This window comes from Salvelinus fontinalis, chromosome 36 (genome assembly GCF_029448725.1).
Source record: "Salvelinus fontinalis isolate EN_2023a chromosome 36, ASM2944872v1, whole genome shotgun sequence".
In the NCBI taxonomy this organism is placed as follows: domain Eukaryota; kingdom Metazoa; phylum Chordata; class Actinopteri; order Salmoniformes; family Salmonidae; genus Salvelinus; species Salvelinus fontinalis.
In genome coordinates this window covers 6,211,168-6,231,596 of record NC_074700.1, presented here as the reverse complement: position 1 = coordinate 6,231,596, position 20,429 = coordinate 6,211,168, and the positions used below count along the sequence as shown (strand labels likewise).

Sequence of the window (20,429 nt, the reverse complement as noted above, 5' to 3'; positions counted from 1 at the left end):
TATATCAAACCCGGCTTATTTGGATGCCTCAAGAAAGACTATTATAGCCCACTGAGCTAAAGCCTAGACTCGTCTGCAGGTCTCAGGCATTGCTGTGTATCAGTGAACCACCTCCACTACATAAAGTCATTCCAACTCCTTTGTTGCGTACATGTTTATCATCTTTATCTTACTGTCAGAAATACAAAAGATCCCACTCAAATATAGCCATTCAAACTTGTTTGTGATGTTTCCTCTCTCTGTTAGAAATACAAGAAGCCCAAGTTCATCCAGTGCTTTGTGTTCAGCCTGACGGGAGACGTGCTGACCGGGGACTCCGAGGGGAACATCCTGACCTGGGGCAAATCACCCGGCGACGTCAAGACACTGGGGAAAGGGGCCAAAGGTAACTGTCTGTTCCAAATTAGGACTAGGTTCTCCATATGAAATAAATGTAATACAAACATATGGACAAAATATCGTTTCATTTGATTTAGTACCTCCTCAACCAACTATGCTACCAGACTCCATAGCTGTGACTCTTTTTCCCCTTGCTCTCCAAATGTGTGAGACCTGTGACAATAGTAAGTAAGTAGACTTGGCTTGCGTGAGCCGGGAACGGCTCATAGGAGCAGGAGCCGATCTCCTGTTTCTGTGGCGTGAGGCAGCATGATGTACAAGTTACACCTCCTGGACAGGACGCTCGTCTATCGCAGGGCCTGTGACAATAGACAAAGTCATCTTCTCTCTTCCTCCTTTTGCAGAGACGTTCCAGATCATGCGGCAGACGCGGGCCCACGACGGCAGTGTGTTTACTCTGTGTATGCTGCAGGGGGGCGCTCTCCTCAGCGGCGGGGGTAAAGACCGTAAGATCATCCGCTGGAGCGCTGACCTGGCACCCGAGAGAGAGTGTGAGGTGAAAGACGCGTGTTTGTGTGTGTGCATTGTCACTCTTAATAACCAAACTGAGCGTGTTAAAAACCTTTTTTTTGTGGCTATTTATGTATTATTTCCTGAATAATATCTACGTTTTATGTATTTGTTATAGATTCCAGAAGAGTTCGGGGCGGTCCGTTGCATTGCGGATGTAGACGGGGAAGAGGTGTTGGTTGGTACCACCCGAAATGCCATCCTAAGGGGCACTTTCTCTGACGGCTTCGTGGCCATAGTACAGGTATGTAAACATTAGCATGATGGAGTATACGTGGAGTGATATGTGGAGCGGTTTGCGGGTTACACACCTGGTCTGCACATGTTCTGCGTTCTGATTCCCTACACTTCTTCCCCGACGTGCACAGCTCACTTTCTCGCTCCCCGTCGTGGATTTAAAAGCATTAGATTGTTGTATCCATGGGTCAAACTACTGGAGGAGTCAACCATGTCTTACTCCAGGCCAATCAGTGTCGAGGAGTGAACATTGAAGCTTCGAGAATAGAAACCGAAAGCCAGCGTGTGTGATGGTGTGTGTGTGTTGCTCTCCCCCGTGCAGGGCCATGTGGATGAGATGTGGGGCTTGGCCACACACCCCTCCCAGGATGTCTTCCTCACCTGTGGACATGACAGACAGGTGTGCGTGTGGAACACAGAGGAGCACAAACTGGACTGGTGCACCACGCTAGAGGTGAGCGGGCATAAATGCACAGACGCACGCACCTACACACACACACACACACACACACACACACACACACACACACACACACACACACACACACACACACACACACACACACACACACACACACACACACACACACACACACACACACACACACACACACACACACACACACAAGGTGAAACATATTCTTAAATACTTATCCTCATATTTTTCAGGAGTATGGGCTGTGTGCTGATTTCTGTCCCAATGGGGCTGTGGTGTCTGTTGGGCTGAGCACGGGCAGGTGAGACACTCCACTCTGAAATACAACCGCATCAAACGCGAAGACTAGAGCAGGCAATAGAAGTATCTCATTCGCTATCAGCTAATCTACTGCGTTAATCAATATCAATGCGTTCCTGTTTGTCACGATGTCGCCGCTAGATATTTACCCCAAACTCCGGGACGATAAAGCAGAATCGTTTGTCTGGAGGATTGAACCTTCACACTGGTTGTGTTCCTCTCTTCCCAACCCCACCCCCACCACCCCTCACCACCACCCACCTCCCAATCTCCCCGTAACAGGTGGCTGGTCCTTGACCTGCAGACCAAAGATGTAGTCTCAGACTACACAGATGGGAATGAACAGCTGTCCGTAATGAGATACTCACCAGGTCAGAGGTCAAGCTCCTTCAGTGTCACAATGGAGCGAATGTCAACCATGCTTCAGTAATACGTGCTGACTCACCACTAGGTTTGACCTCTATTGTTTGTATTTATCTCTAATTGGAACATTTTTTTTTTTTTTTCCCTTTCAGATGGAAGCTTCCTGGCCGTGGGTTCCCATGACAACTTCATCTACATCTATAACGTCACAGAGAGTGGACGGCGCTACTCCCGCTACGGAAAGTGCAATGTAAGTTGCAGTGCAGTCCTGGGATGTTGGGAATGGTTGTGGAAGATTTATGTCATGAATGAGGGATCCATTGTGGGTTACAGTTAGAGCACAGTGGCCCTGTTGTTCAGTCAGACACGGGACATATTTGTCATGGTGTTTGGGCGTTGTGTCACTTTGTTATGTCTGTTACCTTTAGGGTCACTCCAGCTTCATCACTCACCTTGATTGGTCCAAAGACGGGAAGTACATTATGTCCAACTCAGGCGATTACGAAATCCTTTACTGTGAGTGACTGTGCAAACAACTACATTTTTATTTGTGCATGTCTCATTTGAACACGTGTATATTTTTGTCATGTCTAATTTCCCTTAGTCAATTATCCTAAGGACTATTTTACTCAAACAGGGGACATCGCTGGAGGCTGCAAACTGCTGAGGAACCGCTATGAGAGCAAAGACAGAGAATGGGCGTCCTACACCTGTGTACTGGGCTTCCACGTCATGGGTGAGAAGAACCAGCATTCAAACTATCCCAAGCCTCTCAATATCACTCAACCCTTTACCTGTGGCTGAGTGGCTGACATGTGTTGTGTGTTATTTTGTGTCGCCCCACAGGTGTGTGGTTGGAGGGTTCAGACGGTACAGACATCAACGCCCTCTGTCGCTCCCACAATGAGAGAATGGTGGCGGTGGCCGATGACTTCTGTAAAGTCCACCTCTTCCAGTACCCCTGCCCAAAACCCAAAGTCAGGAATAATTCAGTGCCACATTTTTCAATTGATTTCAATCATTTTTACTCCTTCCACCAGAAAGCTCACCACATATTAAATGTCTTATTTTACCCATCAGGCTCCAAACCACAGTTATGAGGGCCACGGCAGTCACGTGACCAACGTGCGCTTCACCCACTGTGACAGTCACGTGCTCTCAATGGGCGGCAAGGACACCTGTATCCTCCAGTGGAGGGTCAAGAGAGGAGGGACGGGGGACAGCAGGGGAGACCGCCTACACTCCTCCTCTTCCACCTCAACCAGCTCCCCAGAACCTTAAGGGAGAGAAGGAGACATGGAGAGAAAGACAGAGACTGAGAGAAACAGAGAGAGGCTGATAGAGAGACAAAGGGGAGAGAATGTTTACAGAGGGTGAGGGGGAGAGAGAGAGGGAGCAACGTAGAAAGAGAGTAGCTTCTGGACCTGTGGCGTAGTGTTTGTGTCTGGCTCTTAAATCAAAGCAGGTTTAGGAATCACATCCCTTATGTCCATAGGATTCTCTGTTCAAACACAATGGAGTTTTGTAATGCAGATATGAGCCACACATGATGTAATGAAAACGTTAATACATCTGGGCACAATTTACTTCTCAGAATGAGTGAAATGCTGTTGAATCTTTGTGAATATCCTCGACTGAGGCAATTGGAAAAAGGTCAAACTGTTGGGACTGTCAACATTGATTGACGACAAAGGGATCAATTGTTGACAACATTCCAAAATATCCTATTTTGTTTACTAATTTGTTTACCATGCAAGCTTACCCTAGTGGGGTTTTATGGTTATTGTCTTCTCATAAATGTCATATAAAATCAAACATATCTTGTGCTGTGTCGATCTCTATGAATATTGAACTTTTTATGCGCTTCAGACCAATTTAGCATTTTGCAAAATGGTGACAATCACTCAAGTGCCTTAGAATTGAAGAACAAAAATATTTTCTTTACTCATATTGTAGTTGAAACTAATCTCTCCTGAGTATTAGACAAATTCAGAAATGTTTACCTTTATTGTACACTTTGCTTTTGTATTGGATTTCTTCTATGTTTATTTAAAAGTACTTTTAAATGGGTCGTGGTTTTCTTTGTCTCCAGATATTTCTATCAATAAACAGTGACAAACTAGTGCTTATGAATTAATGGCATCATTCATTATAAAAGCATGCGTGCATTTCCAGTTACACTGTAGAGCTAAAAACTGTATGCTATAGAAATGAACGCTAGAGGGGAGTGTTGTTCAAATAATGGGCGTTGAGTTGTCATTTTGCTTACTGTACCTACTGTATCTGAATGTAGATTGTAGAGGAAGTCTGATGGAAGGCTGTTTCTCATCAATGTGCTCATCTGCATACTCTTAATTGCGAAATATGCGAATCAGATTATCTGCCTCCAGTATTACTTTAATTATATCTAGGTGCAGACACAATAATGTTGGCGAGGGCTGGAGCAACCCTGTCTTGCTGAGAATTGTGTGTGTGTAATAAGCAGCCGGAGTTTTCCGATTCTAAGTTACATTTTCCGGAGATGACGTTTACAAACGAGGGGGGGGCAGTGTGTGTGTATGTGTGTGCAAACTGAGCGGAGGTGAAGAAGAGGAGGATGAAGCTGGGAGCTGAGGATGGGAGGAAGAGTGGAGTAAGAGACAGGCTAGCTATCAAGGGCTGTGTATGCATGCCTGCCTGCAAGTGTGAATGCGTGAGTGAGTGTGGAAGAGGGAGGTCGTTATCGGACTGAAACAAAGACGCATTTTGGAACCCCGAAACATTGCAACGGAAACTTTAAACTTTTACCCGCCAGAGCTTGGCTACTGTGCCGGGTCCCGGCTTTGTTTTGCGGCGGGTGAGGTCTCTAATAAATGCAGGGATAAAATAGCTCCAGATCGACATTTTTAACGCAAGAGGGGAATCCCTTGGACAGTGTTTGTTGGGGGTAACGAGAGAATGGCGGCCAACATGTACCGAGTGGGAGGTAAGTATTTTTTTTATTTTTTATTTTGAGGAGCCCTCACGGTGAACGTTAGCTAGCTATGCTAGGGTAATTAGCTAGCTGATTTGCATTCGCTATATATCTATGGAACGATTGTTATTTCCGCGAATGCTGGCTACCAAGTTAGCAGGCTAGTGCTAGCTAACTTAAATAGCAAGACATGTTCAATTAGAACGCGTTCGTTGGCTAACAATCTAATGTCAGTTGTATTTTACGACTAGTTAGTCCACTTGTAGTGTAGTAAAGTCAACCAAGTTTATATCTAGCCTGCCTCTAATTGTTTTGTTGAAACCAATGATTTATATAATTGGTTGAAACCTGCAAGTTAACTTGAGTATGTTAGCTAGCTAACTAAAGTTACTAACTAAAACATGGTTTATTTACTTAACTACCACTTACTGGTTTGACTAGCTACCTTTTTACAATCAGGCTACCTATGTTATCTCGCTAGTTAGTTGTATATTTTTAACTCGCAAGTTAGCTTGCGAGCTACGTAGTTAGCTACTGTAGTTAGCGTAAATTAACGTTAGCATACACAGCAAGGAAATGTATTATCATTGGGAAGACGTATTGTTAAACTTCAAACTACTCTGCAAATTGTAACATTTTGTAGATACTATTATTTGCCATTTAGCTGCATTGTTTAGCTGCCAAGGTTAATATAGTGCATTTAGCAAAATAACAACACAGGTCTGCGTGTTAAAAAGCCGGTAAACGTGCGTTGCGTTAGGTCGCAAAATGGCCAGAGTTAAGCCGGCTCCTCAATCCCTAGGGTCGACAGCTTTATATGATCATCAACATTGCAATGATATGCGATACTATTATTGCTGGTGAGAAAGATTATCAAAATCAATGATCTTGACTTGGTTGGTGCAACGTTGTTGTAATTCACGTTTCCTTTCTGTCTTGGCTCGAGTAAGTGTTTTGGTGGATGCACAGCTACGGTGTCAGTGAAATATAGGCATACATTCTGGCTATTTTATCGTTGTGTAAGGCTCCACAAGAGCGTCTGTATTTAGGTCACGTTGATTAAACCGTGCAGTCTCATCGAAGATGCTGTCTGCTTTCTGTGCATAATATAACTTGAACAATACAGCCTACAGCAGGCATTGAATTCTACACCATTGATAAATACATACAGACGTCTTGCAATATATGATGATGTTGAGTTGGGCTGTTTTACAGGCAACAGCACAGATGGATTTAACTACTGACTGTCTGAAAGACATGACACTGCTGAGACTATTATTTCTTGCAATGCATTGTTTTAGTTGCAGGATTATGCAGTCATTGATTTCACCTCTACTAACATGGCAATTTCAGCAAGGTATTTCAGCCTTTTAATCTCTATACTGTACCCACCCCACAGAGCTCTGCTGACTTTTTTTACAGGTTGAAAAATATTCGAGGTAATAGAATCCTTAATTTTTCAAGGCGCACTGGTGCTCCTTAATAAAAAGCCGAAGTCGCACCGCAAAATATTTAGGTGCATATGAGAGTAAAATGGTCTAACTGTAGAGCCCCTCCCCCCTCGGTCATCTTGGCCTTGAGACTGTGCCCGAGATGGCACTGCCCCACAGATGGTAGTGTCTTCCGGCCTGTCTGCCGGCAAGGCCTGCTTGCCTAATCCCTCACAGCACTGCATCCTAGCACCTCAGAGCGCGACAAAATGCTTATTAACCCGTGCACCGTCGGCCCTCTTGAGGGGAACCTTCCCAGAGAGCGTGCACATAAGGCAGCCATTACATCTATTGTTGTTCCACTGTTGAGGAAAGTGATGTTCTTGCCAATTTTCCTCGCTCTAGTCAAGGTGGTCACATGAACCACTGCCTAGCGGAATATCTACCCAGTTGGGTAGGGCTGGGGCCAGCGTTTCCGAGTAGGAGTGCTGATATAGAATCAGTCCCTCCCCCGTTCATTCAATCTTATTCATTGTGAACTAAAAGGTTGAACTTATCCTCTATCGGCACTCTTACTCTGAGACTCGCTATACATATGGCCACTAGTCTAGTATGCAGTGGTGTGTCAAGGAAACTTGTTCTTGTGGAATTTCATTGTACACTCAAAATGTTGTGTTTAGCTTATTCTGTTATCTTCCCAAACGGTAGAGACAGACCATACACGGCTGCTCTCTTCTTTTGGCTAGTAAGAGTCCTTGAAAATATGTTTTGATGCGACTTCCCTCAATAGTTGAATGACTGTCACAGCTACTGACTGTGTTGCTCCATGTCTGTGGTAGAGTTTCTGCTCCGTAATGAAATGACGTGTCACTCTTGACAAATTGTGTGCTGGCTATGAAATTGTGCTCTAATTATTCGTTTGAATATGAGGGCGCTGTGTTATATTTGCTCAGTTGCGGTTATTTCTGAGGGTCCCACATGTCATAGCGTTGTCATTTGTCTCTGGACCTCATCTGATCTTTGACAGTCTGCTGGATTTAGGCTTGCTACTGTATTAAAACATGTCTTTACCTCATCTAAAACCACATGTCCCTTCTGGTGAATTGTGTTTTAAGCTGTTACTTGTCTCCATTAGTTGAATTGAATGCCTTGGTCTAGGTCCTGCTTTATAGCCAGAGGAGCCTATTGAAATCGACATTTTATTTGTCACATGCGGCCCAAAAACAGTTGTAGACCTTACCTTGAACTGTTTACTTATGAGCCCTTAACCAACAATGCAGTTCAAGAAATGGAGTTAAGAAAATATTTACTAAATAACTAGAAAAAAAGGGGGGGAAAAGTAACACAATAAAATAACAATGACGGGGCTGTATGTGGGGGTACAGATTAGTCAAGTTAATTTGTACGTGTAGGTAGGGGTGAAGTGACTATGCATAGATAATTAACAGTGGCAGGCTGGATACGGGTCCTGTTGATATAGTGGCGCAGCGGTCTAAGGCACTGCATCTCAGTGCATAAAGTGTCACTACAGTCCCTGGTTCGAATCCAGGCTGTATCACATCCGGCCGTGATTGGGAGTCCTATAGGGCGGCGCACAATTTGGCCTGGGTAGGCCGTCATTGTAAATAAGAATTTGTTCTTAACTGACTTGCCTAGTTAAATAAAAAAATATAGAGCTCGTGGAAGGAATCAGTGCTACTGGGAATGCATCAACTGTGTAAGGGGCAAATGCGGGGTCAGTGAGATTGAGACCCGGGACCCCAGGCTGACCCTTGTGTAGTATTGACTGTTGTTTTGTGACATTGGCTTTTGTTACATGTGAGTTCATCCTATAGAAGTGTATGGGATTGGGGAAAATCCACTCACCTGTGTTTCAGTCTTTTGTCTCAACAGCAACATACTATTACTGGATCGTAGGTTGTTAGTGCTTGCCACGGGTGTTTTGTAAGGAGCAATAGATTAACTGGTAAGACTGTGATCCTAAAACGATAGAGCATCAATTGCGTCATGAAAGGACAGATCCTAACGGCACAACAAGTCATTATAAATGTATAGACCTAATTAGGCAGTTCTTCAGATTTCTTTAAGGGCTCCCTCCACTCACTACTCTGAATCCACCCACAAGCACCTAACACACTGCGCCACAACTGCCACTGTTCAGTAATTGCAATAGACGAGAAGCATATTACTCTTCCTGAGATGATTTGTCCTTCAAACAACAATTGGTCATATTGAAATGTATAACCTACAAATTGTACATCCATAGGCATCTGGTTAATGCTGACTGACTCTGAGTGTCTGAGCTGAGGTTGTCTTTTCAGAAGGGCAGATTGTGATCCCCGTTCAAAAAAAAACCTGGTCCTTTGATCCGCGAGGCACCGCTTTAGCCTGCTCTCTCCCCGTCTCTCACCGTTTTCATCTAGGCGGGCACGGAGCCCCCGTAGCGTGGAGAGAGGGCTTCGTGTTTTCATTTGTCCCGCTGGGGCTAGAGACGAGAAACGAGAACATGGTTGAATATGGAGAAAGAGGGGTGAATGGATAAAGGGAAAGAAGAGGATGACAGTGCTGTGTGCGGTCTTTTCTCTTGAGCCCGAGTCTGTCCACCTCAGTGTCTGTGGTTACATAATGGCAGTGGAGGCATTTCTCCCGTCATCCACGACGTGTTCTTTTAACCTAGGAGCGGAAAATATTTTTGGTATCTGATTGTTCTGGCAATTCTCACATAGAAACTTAATTGGTAGGGGTGATGTTTGTTGTGTCTAAAAAATAAGCAAAATCAAAGGGTCGTTTTGATAATCATATTTTTAGTGTCGTATACATTTTAACGTGAACATTTGTATTTCATAATCTAGAAAAACTCCATATTTGAGAGAACACTATATGGAGTTTAATGACACGAAGATGTCGTCTGTATTGTGTACGGTTCACAGATCACAGGGTCTAAAATGTCAAATTTCATCAAACGTGGTTTATAAGACAAATGTAAAAAGCGTCCTTCCACCCAGTGAAGTTTTTATGTGAGAGTTGCCAGAACATTCTGACATACCGAAAATATTTTTTGCTCCCGCTTGCGTGGAATCGCCCCGGGCTACATCCTGTAACTCTCCTTCTATAGAATAGATATGATCGCTGATGCATTGCAATGTTAGCCAATGTTGGTGTCCATCTTAAAGGTTAGTGTCCCTGAACAGATGCAAGGCGACAACATTGCTCGTCGACACCCATTTTCAAAATGTTTTCTTGATTAGCCTGGTTTGACTGGCTATGTCTTGGTGTAGACAATGTCCAGTCTCCACGGTAGTTATAGATATTATCACATCATTTGCTTGCGTTTCCTAGATTGATGTTGAACAGAGCTGTTGATTCATCAGGACAGTTATTTCGCTGAGAGCTATGTTACAGGGCCTTTGGCTTTTGCTATGACCTGCAAATGACCCCTAAAACACACTGTCTGGTTTCCCCTTTCACTTCACTGCTAGAATTAAAATATTGGCCACACGAGCCAAAATATCACCTGTCGTGCCTTAATCACTGGCGAGAAGTAATTTAGAGGTGCGTTTTTGATATTGTAACCTAAACCGTGTGAGTAGCCTAGGCCTATAATAGTGGGCATACCAAAACAATTTTGGTGTGTCTTCAAAGACTGACTTCTCTTCTGGGTAATTAATTGATTCGCCTATTATTTAGACTTCTCTACTTCAGTCATAGGCTACTATCAATGGGCTGTGTGGAAGAGTTTGAGGCCCACCATCTCTGTAGACAAAGACAGAGTAGGCAAAGGTGCTGGGCTTTGCTCTTTTAACTGAAGTCCCATTTTTTTGGGGGGGGGGGGGGGGACACTTTTCAGTAACACCAGCATCTCTAATAATGTAGCCCTATCATGAGATATGAGGGAAATTCCCGAGATGTCGCATGCAAACAGAAGTCATCTTATAGTGGTACTGTAGTCTGGCGTAGCCTAGGATGGCTGAGTGAATATTGGCTCACTTGTGCTTGAAATGGCAGACACAGACGGGGTGTGTTGTGCAAGGCTATTAGCTCTCCCCACCAAGCACCTGTAGGCTTTTTGATGGATTGATTTTGCCTGGTGAAAGCCTGTCTGAGTGGTGGTTGACGTCATCTGCCATTAGTGGTGGTGGGTTCCCCTTAGTCATATCAATAAGTGACCGTACCAAGACTCCAACGGAGTCCGGTCTCCACACAGACGCATTAGTGATTTTCATCTGAGCGTGTTAAGAGTAACCGGAGAGGTCAAGTTCAAAGTCGTGCTCTGAATTGAAATGCTACAGATTTTTATGATTCATATGACTCAGACTTTTGTCTTTCCCTTTCAGATTACGTGTACTTTGAGAATTCCTCCAGCAACCCCTACCTAATCCGCAGAATAGAAGAGCTCAACAAGGTTGGTACAATAATCTGTCCTTCACATCTACCCTCTGATTCGGAGCGTTTACATAACAACTCGCTGACATTGACAGCACCATCTTGTAAATGTAAAGCTTATCATATCTGACCTGAGAGCCTGTGTGTTTGTAACTCTGGGGGCGATGATGGTGGTAAAACACACACACACCCAGAGAGAGAGAGATTCACACACACACCTCCTAGGTTCTAACCACAATCTTCTTGCCACCACCCCCCTGCCCCCCTCTTCCCGGTGTGTTGTGTTTTCGTTAGCCAGCCAGGACTACTACAGTAGTGACAAGGTGCTGGTGCAAGAGACATTACGTAATGCTGCTGGCTATAGCAGTAGCGTAGTGGCGTATGACACAGGCTTGTTTCCCAGTCAAAGGATTAAGCTCATTTATATAACACTCTTAAATTGAAGGGGTTGTGGCGAGCACCACTAGCAGAACTCTGTCCTTCTGAGCACTAACGGAAGAGGAGGAGGAGGGGGGGGGGTGCAATAATAGATATTATTATGACTGAGGCTGCGTCTGAAAATTCCCTTCCCTACGTAGTGCGCTGCTTTTGGAAAGAGCCCTGGCCAAAAGCGGTGCCCTACATGGGGAATAGGGTGCCGTTTCGGACATTACCTTGAGTGTGAATTAGATGAGGAGCCCAACATTGAGGCCTCAGTTTGTCGTTTCTCTCTCCCTCTCTTCAGATCATGGTTAATCCAATGGTAATGATGGAGAGTCTCGCGTCACCCCCTCGTCACTTACAGCCCCAGTTTAAGTTCTAGCATATATTCAATACATTTGATTCAATTCAAAATGGCCGATTTCCATTCATAGATGGGGAAATCGTATCTATGAATGTGGCATGCCGTTCAGAGAATAATATTGTGATTATGGCAATCATTCGAAGTATTGGCCGGTAGTGACTGACCACTCTTGTCACATATGTCTCTCAGACGGCCAATGGGAACGTGGAAGCCAAGGTGGTGTGTCTGTTCCGGAGGCGGGACATCTCGGGCAACCTCAACACTCTGGCCGACAGCAACGCGAGTGAGTACAACAGCCTTTATGTCCGTGTCGTCTCATCGCAGTCCATCAGTGCTCTGCTCCTTCACTGCGCTCAGAAAGAGATCAAGAGGCCTATTACACCACACACACACACACACCACTTGAGAGAGGCAACTCTTAGCTCTATGCCAAACTCTAATGTTGTGCAGTCTATGGACTGTGTGAAGTTATTGGAGAGCATTATTAGAGTAGACGTCTCTTTCGTATAAACCAGTTTATTATCTCCATCCAGAATGAGTACTGTGTTGCGTTCCAATCAGATTGGGATCTCCCTCTGCACTACCAGCAGGCAATTGGCTCTCGCTCTAAGCAGAGGGATGCACTGCCCGCGTCCCAAATGGAACCCAATGTAGTTTTCTGCTTTTGACCAGGACCCATAGGGACCTGGTCAAAAGTAGTGCACCACATAGGGACTAGGCTGCCATTTGGGGACGGACCGTCTGTCTCCAGCTGAAGCAGAACGGCGTGTGTAAGAGTGTGCTTACTGCGTAGTGCTGTTCCACTGCAGCTGCCAGTAGGAGTATGATACTAATGTAGGATTCATTCACAATGGAGAAGGGGAATCGTTTTTTGTGTGTTGGTTTTCTGTCATGAATCGTGCTCTACTTGTGGGTTGTTGTAGGAGTAATAGTGGCTGGCTATTGGTTTGAGGGTCGGTGTTTATCACACACGTTTCCAGTAAAAGGGGGTCGCCCACTAGAGTGCCCTGAGTGGTGCATTTGTGCAGATGCCCAGTGATCAGAGGAAGAGATGCAGAGCGGGGGAAATGGAGGGGGAGAGAGAAGCGGCCGCCGAGGTAGTGTTGTGATGCTAATGATACTCAGATTACCTAGAGCCCTGATCGGCTTCATTTACACACACACACAGGTCTCTAGCATAGTGGGCTGCATGCAGTGGCAGGGCTCCAGACAAGACATTCAGATCCACACCCCAAAATGGATGCATTTACCAGCAATCTGTAATGCATTTTATAATGTTAACTACTACACCTGTCTAGCTGACAAAGTTAATTTGTTTGACTCTGGGTGTACATTTTATTCAAAGTTTTACCTGTACAGTGCCTCCAGTTTGGTTTAATGAAAGAGCCTACTTATCGCATGTTACTCTGGATACGAGCTTCTATTTGCTGAATGACTAAAATGTCATCAAAAAAGCATGGGTCCTCTCTGTGGTCGTTTAGCGGCAATAGGAGACAGGAACTCCAGTAGGAGGCAGGGGTGGCTGGGGGTAGCTGGGTAGGTAGGTGATCTCCTGTCCTGCCCCCTCGGCCCTGGAGCCCCTGCTAGCTGATTGGTTATGTCACCATGGTGTGTTAGCGTTAACTGCCACTGTGTGCTGCGGAGGTATTCTATCTAACCTCCCCTGGGGGGGGGTCAGTGGAGAAACACAAAGATGGCCCTGAAACTGGCTGCAACCAGTCGAGAGAGAGAGAGAGGAAAGCTGAGGATGGGTTGCAAACTAACGGCCACAACTGGGCCGGTGTAGCGACCCTAGTGCCCAGTCTAGCTCCAGCCCTCCTCGCGACCTGGCCCGGTTGCCTGGTTCACTCTGTTCTGACTCCCCGCTACACACACACACACACTGTCCGGCTGTTGCGTTATGCTGTGCTACTCTACGTCCCTCTCCTGTGTTTTGGCTCGGGCGCCCGAGAAACGCCTGCGCTCCCGCCTCCCACTCGGCAGCACGAGCCACCGCTTTGGCACTGTCCTGTTACACAAGAACAGGGCTTCTCTCCCAGTCTCTCTCTCTCCCTCCCTCCAACAGTACCCCCCCCCCCTTCTTTATTAAAATCCTTTATTCTCTTCCTCTACCACCAGACCCCCCCAATTGCCTACCCTCCTCTTAGCTTGTCCTCCGGCCCAGGCACGCTGCTCAGAACAAAAGGCCCTTGATGTGTCCCACAGGGCTACGGCACGCAACGGGTTAACTCTGACTTGCCTTGTGTCTTTGTCAAGGAAGAAAGTGTGTGTGTGTGTGTGTGTGTGTGTGTGTGTGTGTGTGGAGGGAGAGAGCGCGTTCACTGCTCTGCTGGAGCTCCACTGCACGTGGGTGTGCCTTGAGTGCCTGTCTTTTTTTCTTTTTTTTATGTATTTTTTTTTTGTTGTGGGGGGGGTGTATACATGATGGGGGGGATGGGCGCCTCAGGTTTGACGCACAGGGTTTCCCACTTAGTCTGGCAGGGACTCGCCGGACAAGGGGAGGGAAGGAGGGGTGAAGGGGGGCGGGGGTTGAGGGGTGACAGGAGGGGTTAACAGAAAGAGGTGTGGCCTGAGGTCCTGCGCCCCCCCCCCCCCCTACTGACAGGGTTTCCTGTGGCTGAGTGCAGGGGCGGAGTCCGTGGAGATGGAGCGATAGTCCTGCCCAGTTCGTTCTCTCCCCCCTCAGTGCTCCATCCACCACCACCTCACACATTACTGACTTACCCGCCTCAAATTAGGAATGTGCAATTTTAGTCGTGTAAAACTAGATATAATACAAAAACAATTTCCATACGGGGAAAAGTAATGTTTCTTTATCTACATGGACAAATCTTTGCCTGCCAGGTCATATAGGCTATATGCAGCCCTTTGTTTACATTGACTGTAAAGCTTCAGTAGGGCTATAGTAGGTCACTAGAATAGACTAGAAGAGTTTGTCCTTCCGAGTAGGGAATTATTTTCATTGTCTGGTATTGGTTACACATAAGTACGGTTACAAGTTAAGGTTCCAGGTCATAGGTTATGATAGACTTGCACAGTAGACTTGCACTTGTCACAGTAGATAAAAGGGCAATGTTTATAGTCAGTTTCACTTTGCTGTTTAGTGTGATTTGAATAAAGATACTGCCGGGGGCTGGTCTATTGGTCGTGCTTCCACCCCTGGACCACATTTTCCCGTGGAGGCAGTGGCTGGATCCCCTGTTCCGTCACTCACTTTCTGAGCTTTATCCCCCTCGTTCTGTTTCCCCATCTTCATTTCTAACCCACATCTGTCATTTAAGACTCGAAAATGTCAAAACCAATACAATGAAAGTACTGCGGGATCGTTCTCCCCGTAGCCACAAGTATCAGTTGGTTATATTGCTATGAATTGTGTGATTGAACATACCCCGATCAAGAATATTAGAATCCATCTAACTGGGAAATGTGCTTTGTCGCTAATGTGTCTTTTTGTGTTCTGCGTCTCATAGGAGACTTTGAGGAGGAGTCCAAGCAGCCCACCGTGTCTGAACAGCAGAAACACCAGCTGAAGCACAGAGAGCTTTTCCTCTCTCGGCAGTTTGAGTCTCTACCTGCAACTCACATACGGTAAGATAGAGCGCGTGTGTGTGTCCCCCGAGGCGTAGTATCACCGCGTAGCGGTAGCTGCAGACAAGGTTGCTGCCGTTTAACCCTTTGAACTCTGACGGGATATGGTGTCATGTGACAGGACTGCTATGCATAGTTAACCCTCAACCTGGACCGTTATCCTCTCTGGCCGATTCACAATCATTAAGCCACTGTGTTCAAACTGTCCCTTTTTATAACATGAACTATCACCACTGTTCAGGCTCCTGATTTTAAAATACAGTACGTGACGGTATTATAACTGTCGAAATCATTTAACTGTGTTGAAATGATCTTGCCTGTTCTGAAGTTCTTTCCCGGGATCTCCACAGACTTTCTTTTGTTTTCCAATGCCTTATTGGGGATGTAGGCTTGGTATAGCAGCAGGGGTTAGGTGCAGATCAGTTCAGATTAATGGAAGACACTTGCCGGGTGCCGTTTTGACCTCCTGAATACCCCTCACTCTGTCTCTTCTCCTGGCACCTCTCTCCCCTCCCCAGAGGGAAATGTAACGTCACCCTCCTCAACGAAACGGACGTCCTCGCCGGGTACCTGGAGAAAGAGGTGAGCTTCAGTCTCTCTCCAAAGCGTCACTGTTCATCACCAGCAAGTCTGTCTCGCGTGTTACAGTGACTACTGCACTGTCAAGGAATTTATGGCTAAAGAGTTGTGCAGGTTCTGCTTAAAGTGGTCTATGTTTTTAGGACTACCTTTTTTGAGTGAGGACCATTGTATCAACAACAAAAAAATGTTTTATACAATAAGGCACTGAAATATAACGTCTATTGGCTGAGAATGTATCCACTCAATCCATTCCTAACATCTGTTGTTCATCTTTCTGTCCAGGAGTGTTTCTTTTACTCGCTGGTGTTTGACCCGGTTCAGAAGACCCTCCTGGCGGACCAGGGAGAGATCCGCGTAGGCTCCAAGTACCAGGCCGATATCCCTGACAAGCTAGCCGAAGGTGTGTGTGGGGGGGGGCTGGCTTAACTCTGACCTTTTAGACTGGCCTATCACGTTGCATCCTATTGTGGTGGTCATAGTGCTCTGACTACACACTCTTGGGGTTAAGTTGCACCCCACTTCTTAAAGTGCTGGGTTGAAAGAAGATATTTTATCACGTCTAATTGATGGTGTTGTATGAGTGAGTAGTGAGACGTGGGTTATGTTCAGTAGGGCACACAGGAAAATGTTTTGGAATGGGGGGAAAAAGGACATTTGTGTTCCCTTTAAGTCGATCACTTGGTATAACATACTATTGGGGAGTCAACGACCAATCCTATTCACCCGAAGCAAACTGAAATCACGCCCAAAGGGCCAATGGATGCCGATCAATTTCATCAATTTCCCAAATTCTTTGCTTTTCAGCTCGCCTGAAGGAAGGACGCGTCACGCAATTTACAAACTTTTCAAGTGTACGAAGGCTATGAGATTCTGCCCCGTCATAAGTGTCTGTTAGTTGGGAGAGTATTTGTCCCCTTAGATGTTGCACGTTTTGTGTCTTGGTATTGTTTTTTATGTTTGATTAAAAACCCACAACTTTCTGCTCTGCTTGTGGAGCCAGTGCTTCCTTGTTTGATTGCCAGTGGTAAAAGTTCAAAAAGGCTAGCCAGCTGAGTTAGAACCTCCGACCGTGCCCTAGGGCATGTTGTTTCACAATGAAAAAAATATATACTCACGAATGCTGTCCTGTTGCTTGGGGTGGAAACACGCTCAGGAGGCTTCGGCTTGGACCAGTTTGTTTGACCATTGTCTCCGGCTGGATTCAACTTCCTATTGGAAGTCGGGCTGACTTGGTGCGGGAAGGTTGGGTGGTGGGAGTTGATAGGGGTGTCATCCCGAGTGAGACTCATTCCGGTTTCTCTGGAGAGAATGTTCAAAGTCCGGATTCCGGGGATGATATACAATCCCTGATTGGCTCTGGAGTGTGAATCGGATGACATCAATACAGGGGCAGCCTGAAGCCCCGACTTTGAATTCGGTGGGGAGACTGAACCATTGGAGGTGAATGTGACTTTGATGTTTTCTCCCCCGTGACAGAGTTCTTCCAGCAGCGTTGCTTACCCCTGTTTCAAAGATTTCCCCGATGGGTGGCGAGTTACGCACGGTTGTCAAGAGTGGTGGATATGAAAACAAGCGTGACAAAAAAAATGAACCATCGGGACTCTGCGCCTTCAGGAGATAATATATGGGATACTTTGAGCGTGCTCCATCCAGTGGCGGGCATGCACAGTTTCACCAGGGGTGATGAGGACGGTGACGAGGGGTTATGGTTTGTGCGCTGTGCGTCCTCCTTTTCGTGGCGTCATTATGTCAGTGTTCCCAGAGGTCATAGCAACTGTTTTAAGAGGATATTTCGTCTCTCTACTTCAAAAGAGGACTATTCGGGTGGTCCCATTGTCAGAAGTACAGAGTGGTTGTTACAGCCGGTACTTCATAGTTCCCAAGAGCCCTGAAAGTCCCATTCTGGACTTGCGTGTTAAAGCAGTTATTTATTACTCTGTCTTTTTTTTTTTCTTTCATGCCCCCCCCCCCCCCCCCCCCCCCATCCTTGACAAAACAGAATTGGATTCATAAACAGTTTTAGGAGGGCACGTAATAATGATTTTTTTTTAAATGATTTTCCCACGTTGCGCCTCCGTCTCCCAGCAGTAAGGCCTGCTCCGCTCATTCTTCCGACAGTTAAGTGCAGTGCCCAGCTGATAATCACATAATTGCTTCGAAACTGATCCTTAACTATGCAAAACTAATTTCACACACGCACAACAACAGATTAAATAAACAAAGTAAAGTATGATGGGGGGGGGTGAGTTGATGAGCGAGGGGAAGCAAATGATGCATTGTTATTCATCATCACCAAATGTGAATGGAGAACAGGGCGGGCCACTCTATTGTATTGCTCCATTCTAATCTTAAAATGGTATGTACCTTATATCAGTCCACCGAATCAAAGAAGTATTATCAGACTACTCTGACCAACTTGGGGTAGGCTACACAGTGAGAGCGTGCGTAGTTAGTTGTACATGCCTAATGGCTTTTAATACCTGGGGAAATATCCACCGGGCAGCAGGTGAGCGAGTCTTGGAGAATGTGGTGATGAGGGTTGTGGAGCCTTAAATTGGCAAAGGGAGAAATGTCACCATGGACAATTTCTTAACTTCACTCTCATTAGCAAACAATTTTACTTGCCAAGAAAACAAGTCTGGTTGGCACCATGAACAAAGTGAGATGGGAGCTCCCTCCCGCTGAATAAAATAAGACACCTGCACCGCCATTGTGCTCCACAATGGTGCTAAATAATGACAACGGGAACACAATAAAGAAAGACTATTATGCACTACAAACAAAGGTGTGTCATGCAAGTAAAAGTTCCGCAACTGTTAGGGCATGGGATAACAGCAAAATGAAATCCAACTGATGCCATTGCGTGAAGACGCACACTATGTAAGCACGAGCTGAAGACAATTGAGTGTTTTTGAATGCTGTCATATCGACACTTATATTCATTAAAATGCCATTAATGCTTTTGTGCTGAGTTTCACAATCTATCAAAGCCACTTGGCGCTAATGATATTTTCATCATTTGACCTCACATTTTGATGGTTGGGGGTATTTTTATATTTTGTCGTTATAAAAAATCATATTTTACCGCGTTCCAGCACATATCCTTTCTGTTTCATAGTTGTAACAAAGGCACTCCATGAATATAATTGATTGAACTCGAAGTCAGTACCACTTCATTTTTTTCATTGTCCCCTCTAATCAGGGACTGATTTAGACCTGGGACACCAGGTGTGTGCAATTATCAGGTAGAATAGAAAACCAGCAAGCTCCGGACTTGTAGGGTAATGCAGTATTAAAGCTGATCCACCCCTTGAATTGTTTTTCTTCAAAAAATAAATAGTTGACTACCCCTGGCCTACAGTAACATAATCTAATGAAAATGCTGTTATTATTTGAAATAAATGTATTCTGTTACCCAAGGCCTTCATTAACCCAACCAAGTACTTATTTTTGCGATAGCATTTATGAAATATATGAATTACACTGTTAGAATGTTGCAGTCAGAATTACTGCTCATTATCTTGAAGGGGGGGTCCATCTAGGCCCAGCGGTTCTGGTGTTCAAAATGCTCACTCTTCGCCGAATATTGCAGTCGGTGTGCCCCAGCGATTGGTTCACTTCCATAGATCTGAAGGACGCATATTTTCATGTGCTATACATTCTCCCTATCGCCTCTCACCTTTTCTATGGTGGTGGAGGAGGCTTTGGCACCGGTGCGGTGCCAGGGGATCAGAGTATTGGCTTATCTGAACGATTGGCTGGTCATAGCGGAGTCGATAGAACAAGTGGAGCTCGGCTGGTTTCCCATATTCAGTCTCTGGGCTTGATAGTGAATCACAAGAAAAGTAGTTTGTCTACGGCTTAACACATTTAGTTTCTGGGTCTCGTTCTGGACTCACTTCTGAATCATGCTCTTTGTTCGCGTTCCGGCTCTGTCTGGCACGCTTTCAGCTGGGGCACTCGTGCTTTTCGCTTGTGCCTCTGGTTATTGGGTCGGATTGGCCTCTATGATAGCTGTATCGCCGCTGGTATGTCTGAGGCATCTGTTTCAGGGGTGGGTGGTTGCTACGTGTCTGTCCTCTACTCGCCATTGTCATGGATTGCTCAAGGTATCCCTGTCGTGCCTAAGGGCGTTGACTCCTTGGCGAGACTGGCGAATGCTGATGCAGGGGGTTCTCATGGGCCGGGTAGTGTCCTCGCAGGGTGATCATGAAAGACTCATCATTACTGGGATGGGGAGCGCTGTGTGTGGGCTACTCTGAAAGATTTGGTCAAGAGAGCAAAGGGCTCTGCATATCAACAATCTAGAGCTAATGACTGTTTTGCTAGCACTGAGACGTTTCCTTCCGATGTTGGAAGGCCAGCATGTGTTGGTAAGGTCTGACAACAGGACGATGGTGGCGTACATCAACTGGCAGAGAGGGACGCGGTCTCTCTGACAGCATATAGTCGGGATCTATTGTC

The 20,429-nt window shown here is 45.7% G+C and overlaps 2 protein-coding genes across 5 annotated transcripts in view; both read left to right on the top strand.

Moving 5' to 3' along the window:
- The window catches only part of LOC129835087 (echinoderm microtubule-associated protein-like 3), a 30,741-nt gene extending 26,374 nt beyond the window's left edge, over positions 1-4,367 (top strand). For 2 of the 3 annotated variants that reach the window (XM_055900462.1, XM_055900463.1), the window contains 11 exons: positions 247-385; positions 744-895; positions 1,028-1,153; positions 1,469-1,600; positions 1,816-1,883; positions 2,165-2,253; positions 2,398-2,495; positions 2,674-2,761; positions 2,883-2,981; positions 3,092-3,222; positions 3,326-4,367. In XM_055900462.1, the coding sequence (XP_055756437.1) occupies positions 247-385; positions 744-895; positions 1,028-1,153; positions 1,469-1,600; positions 1,816-1,883; positions 2,165-2,253; positions 2,398-2,495; positions 2,674-2,761; positions 2,883-2,981; positions 3,092-3,222; positions 3,326-3,526 (1,323 nt within the window). In that variant the 3' untranslated portion in view covers positions 3,527-4,367. Of the gene's footprint in view, positions 1-246; positions 386-476; positions 564-743; positions 896-1,027; positions 1,154-1,468; positions 1,601-1,815; positions 1,884-2,164; positions 2,254-2,397; positions 2,496-2,673; positions 2,762-2,882; positions 2,982-3,091; positions 3,223-3,325 lie in introns of all 3 variants that reach the window. The other variant, XM_055900464.1, reaches the window with a different exon arrangement.
- Positions 4,368-4,770: 403 nt separating this feature from the next.
- The window catches only part of LOC129835085 (metastasis-associated protein MTA2-like), a 32,331-nt gene continuing 16,672 nt past the window's right edge, over positions 4,771-20,429 (top strand). Inside the window, exons 1-7 of one of the 2 annotated variants that reach the window (XM_055900457.1) lie at positions 4,771-5,210; positions 10,963-11,030; positions 11,736-11,753; positions 11,985-12,078; positions 15,266-15,383; positions 15,902-15,965; positions 16,248-16,365. In XM_055900457.1, the coding sequence (XP_055756432.1) occupies positions 5,183-5,210; positions 10,963-11,030; positions 11,736-11,753; positions 11,985-12,078; positions 15,266-15,383; positions 15,902-15,965; positions 16,248-16,365 (508 nt within the window). In that variant the 5' untranslated portion in view covers positions 4,771-5,182. The remainder of the gene's footprint in view (positions 5,211-10,962; positions 11,031-11,735; positions 11,754-11,984; positions 12,079-15,265; positions 15,384-15,901; positions 15,966-16,247; positions 16,366-20,429) is intronic. The other variant, XM_055900458.1, reaches the window with a different exon arrangement.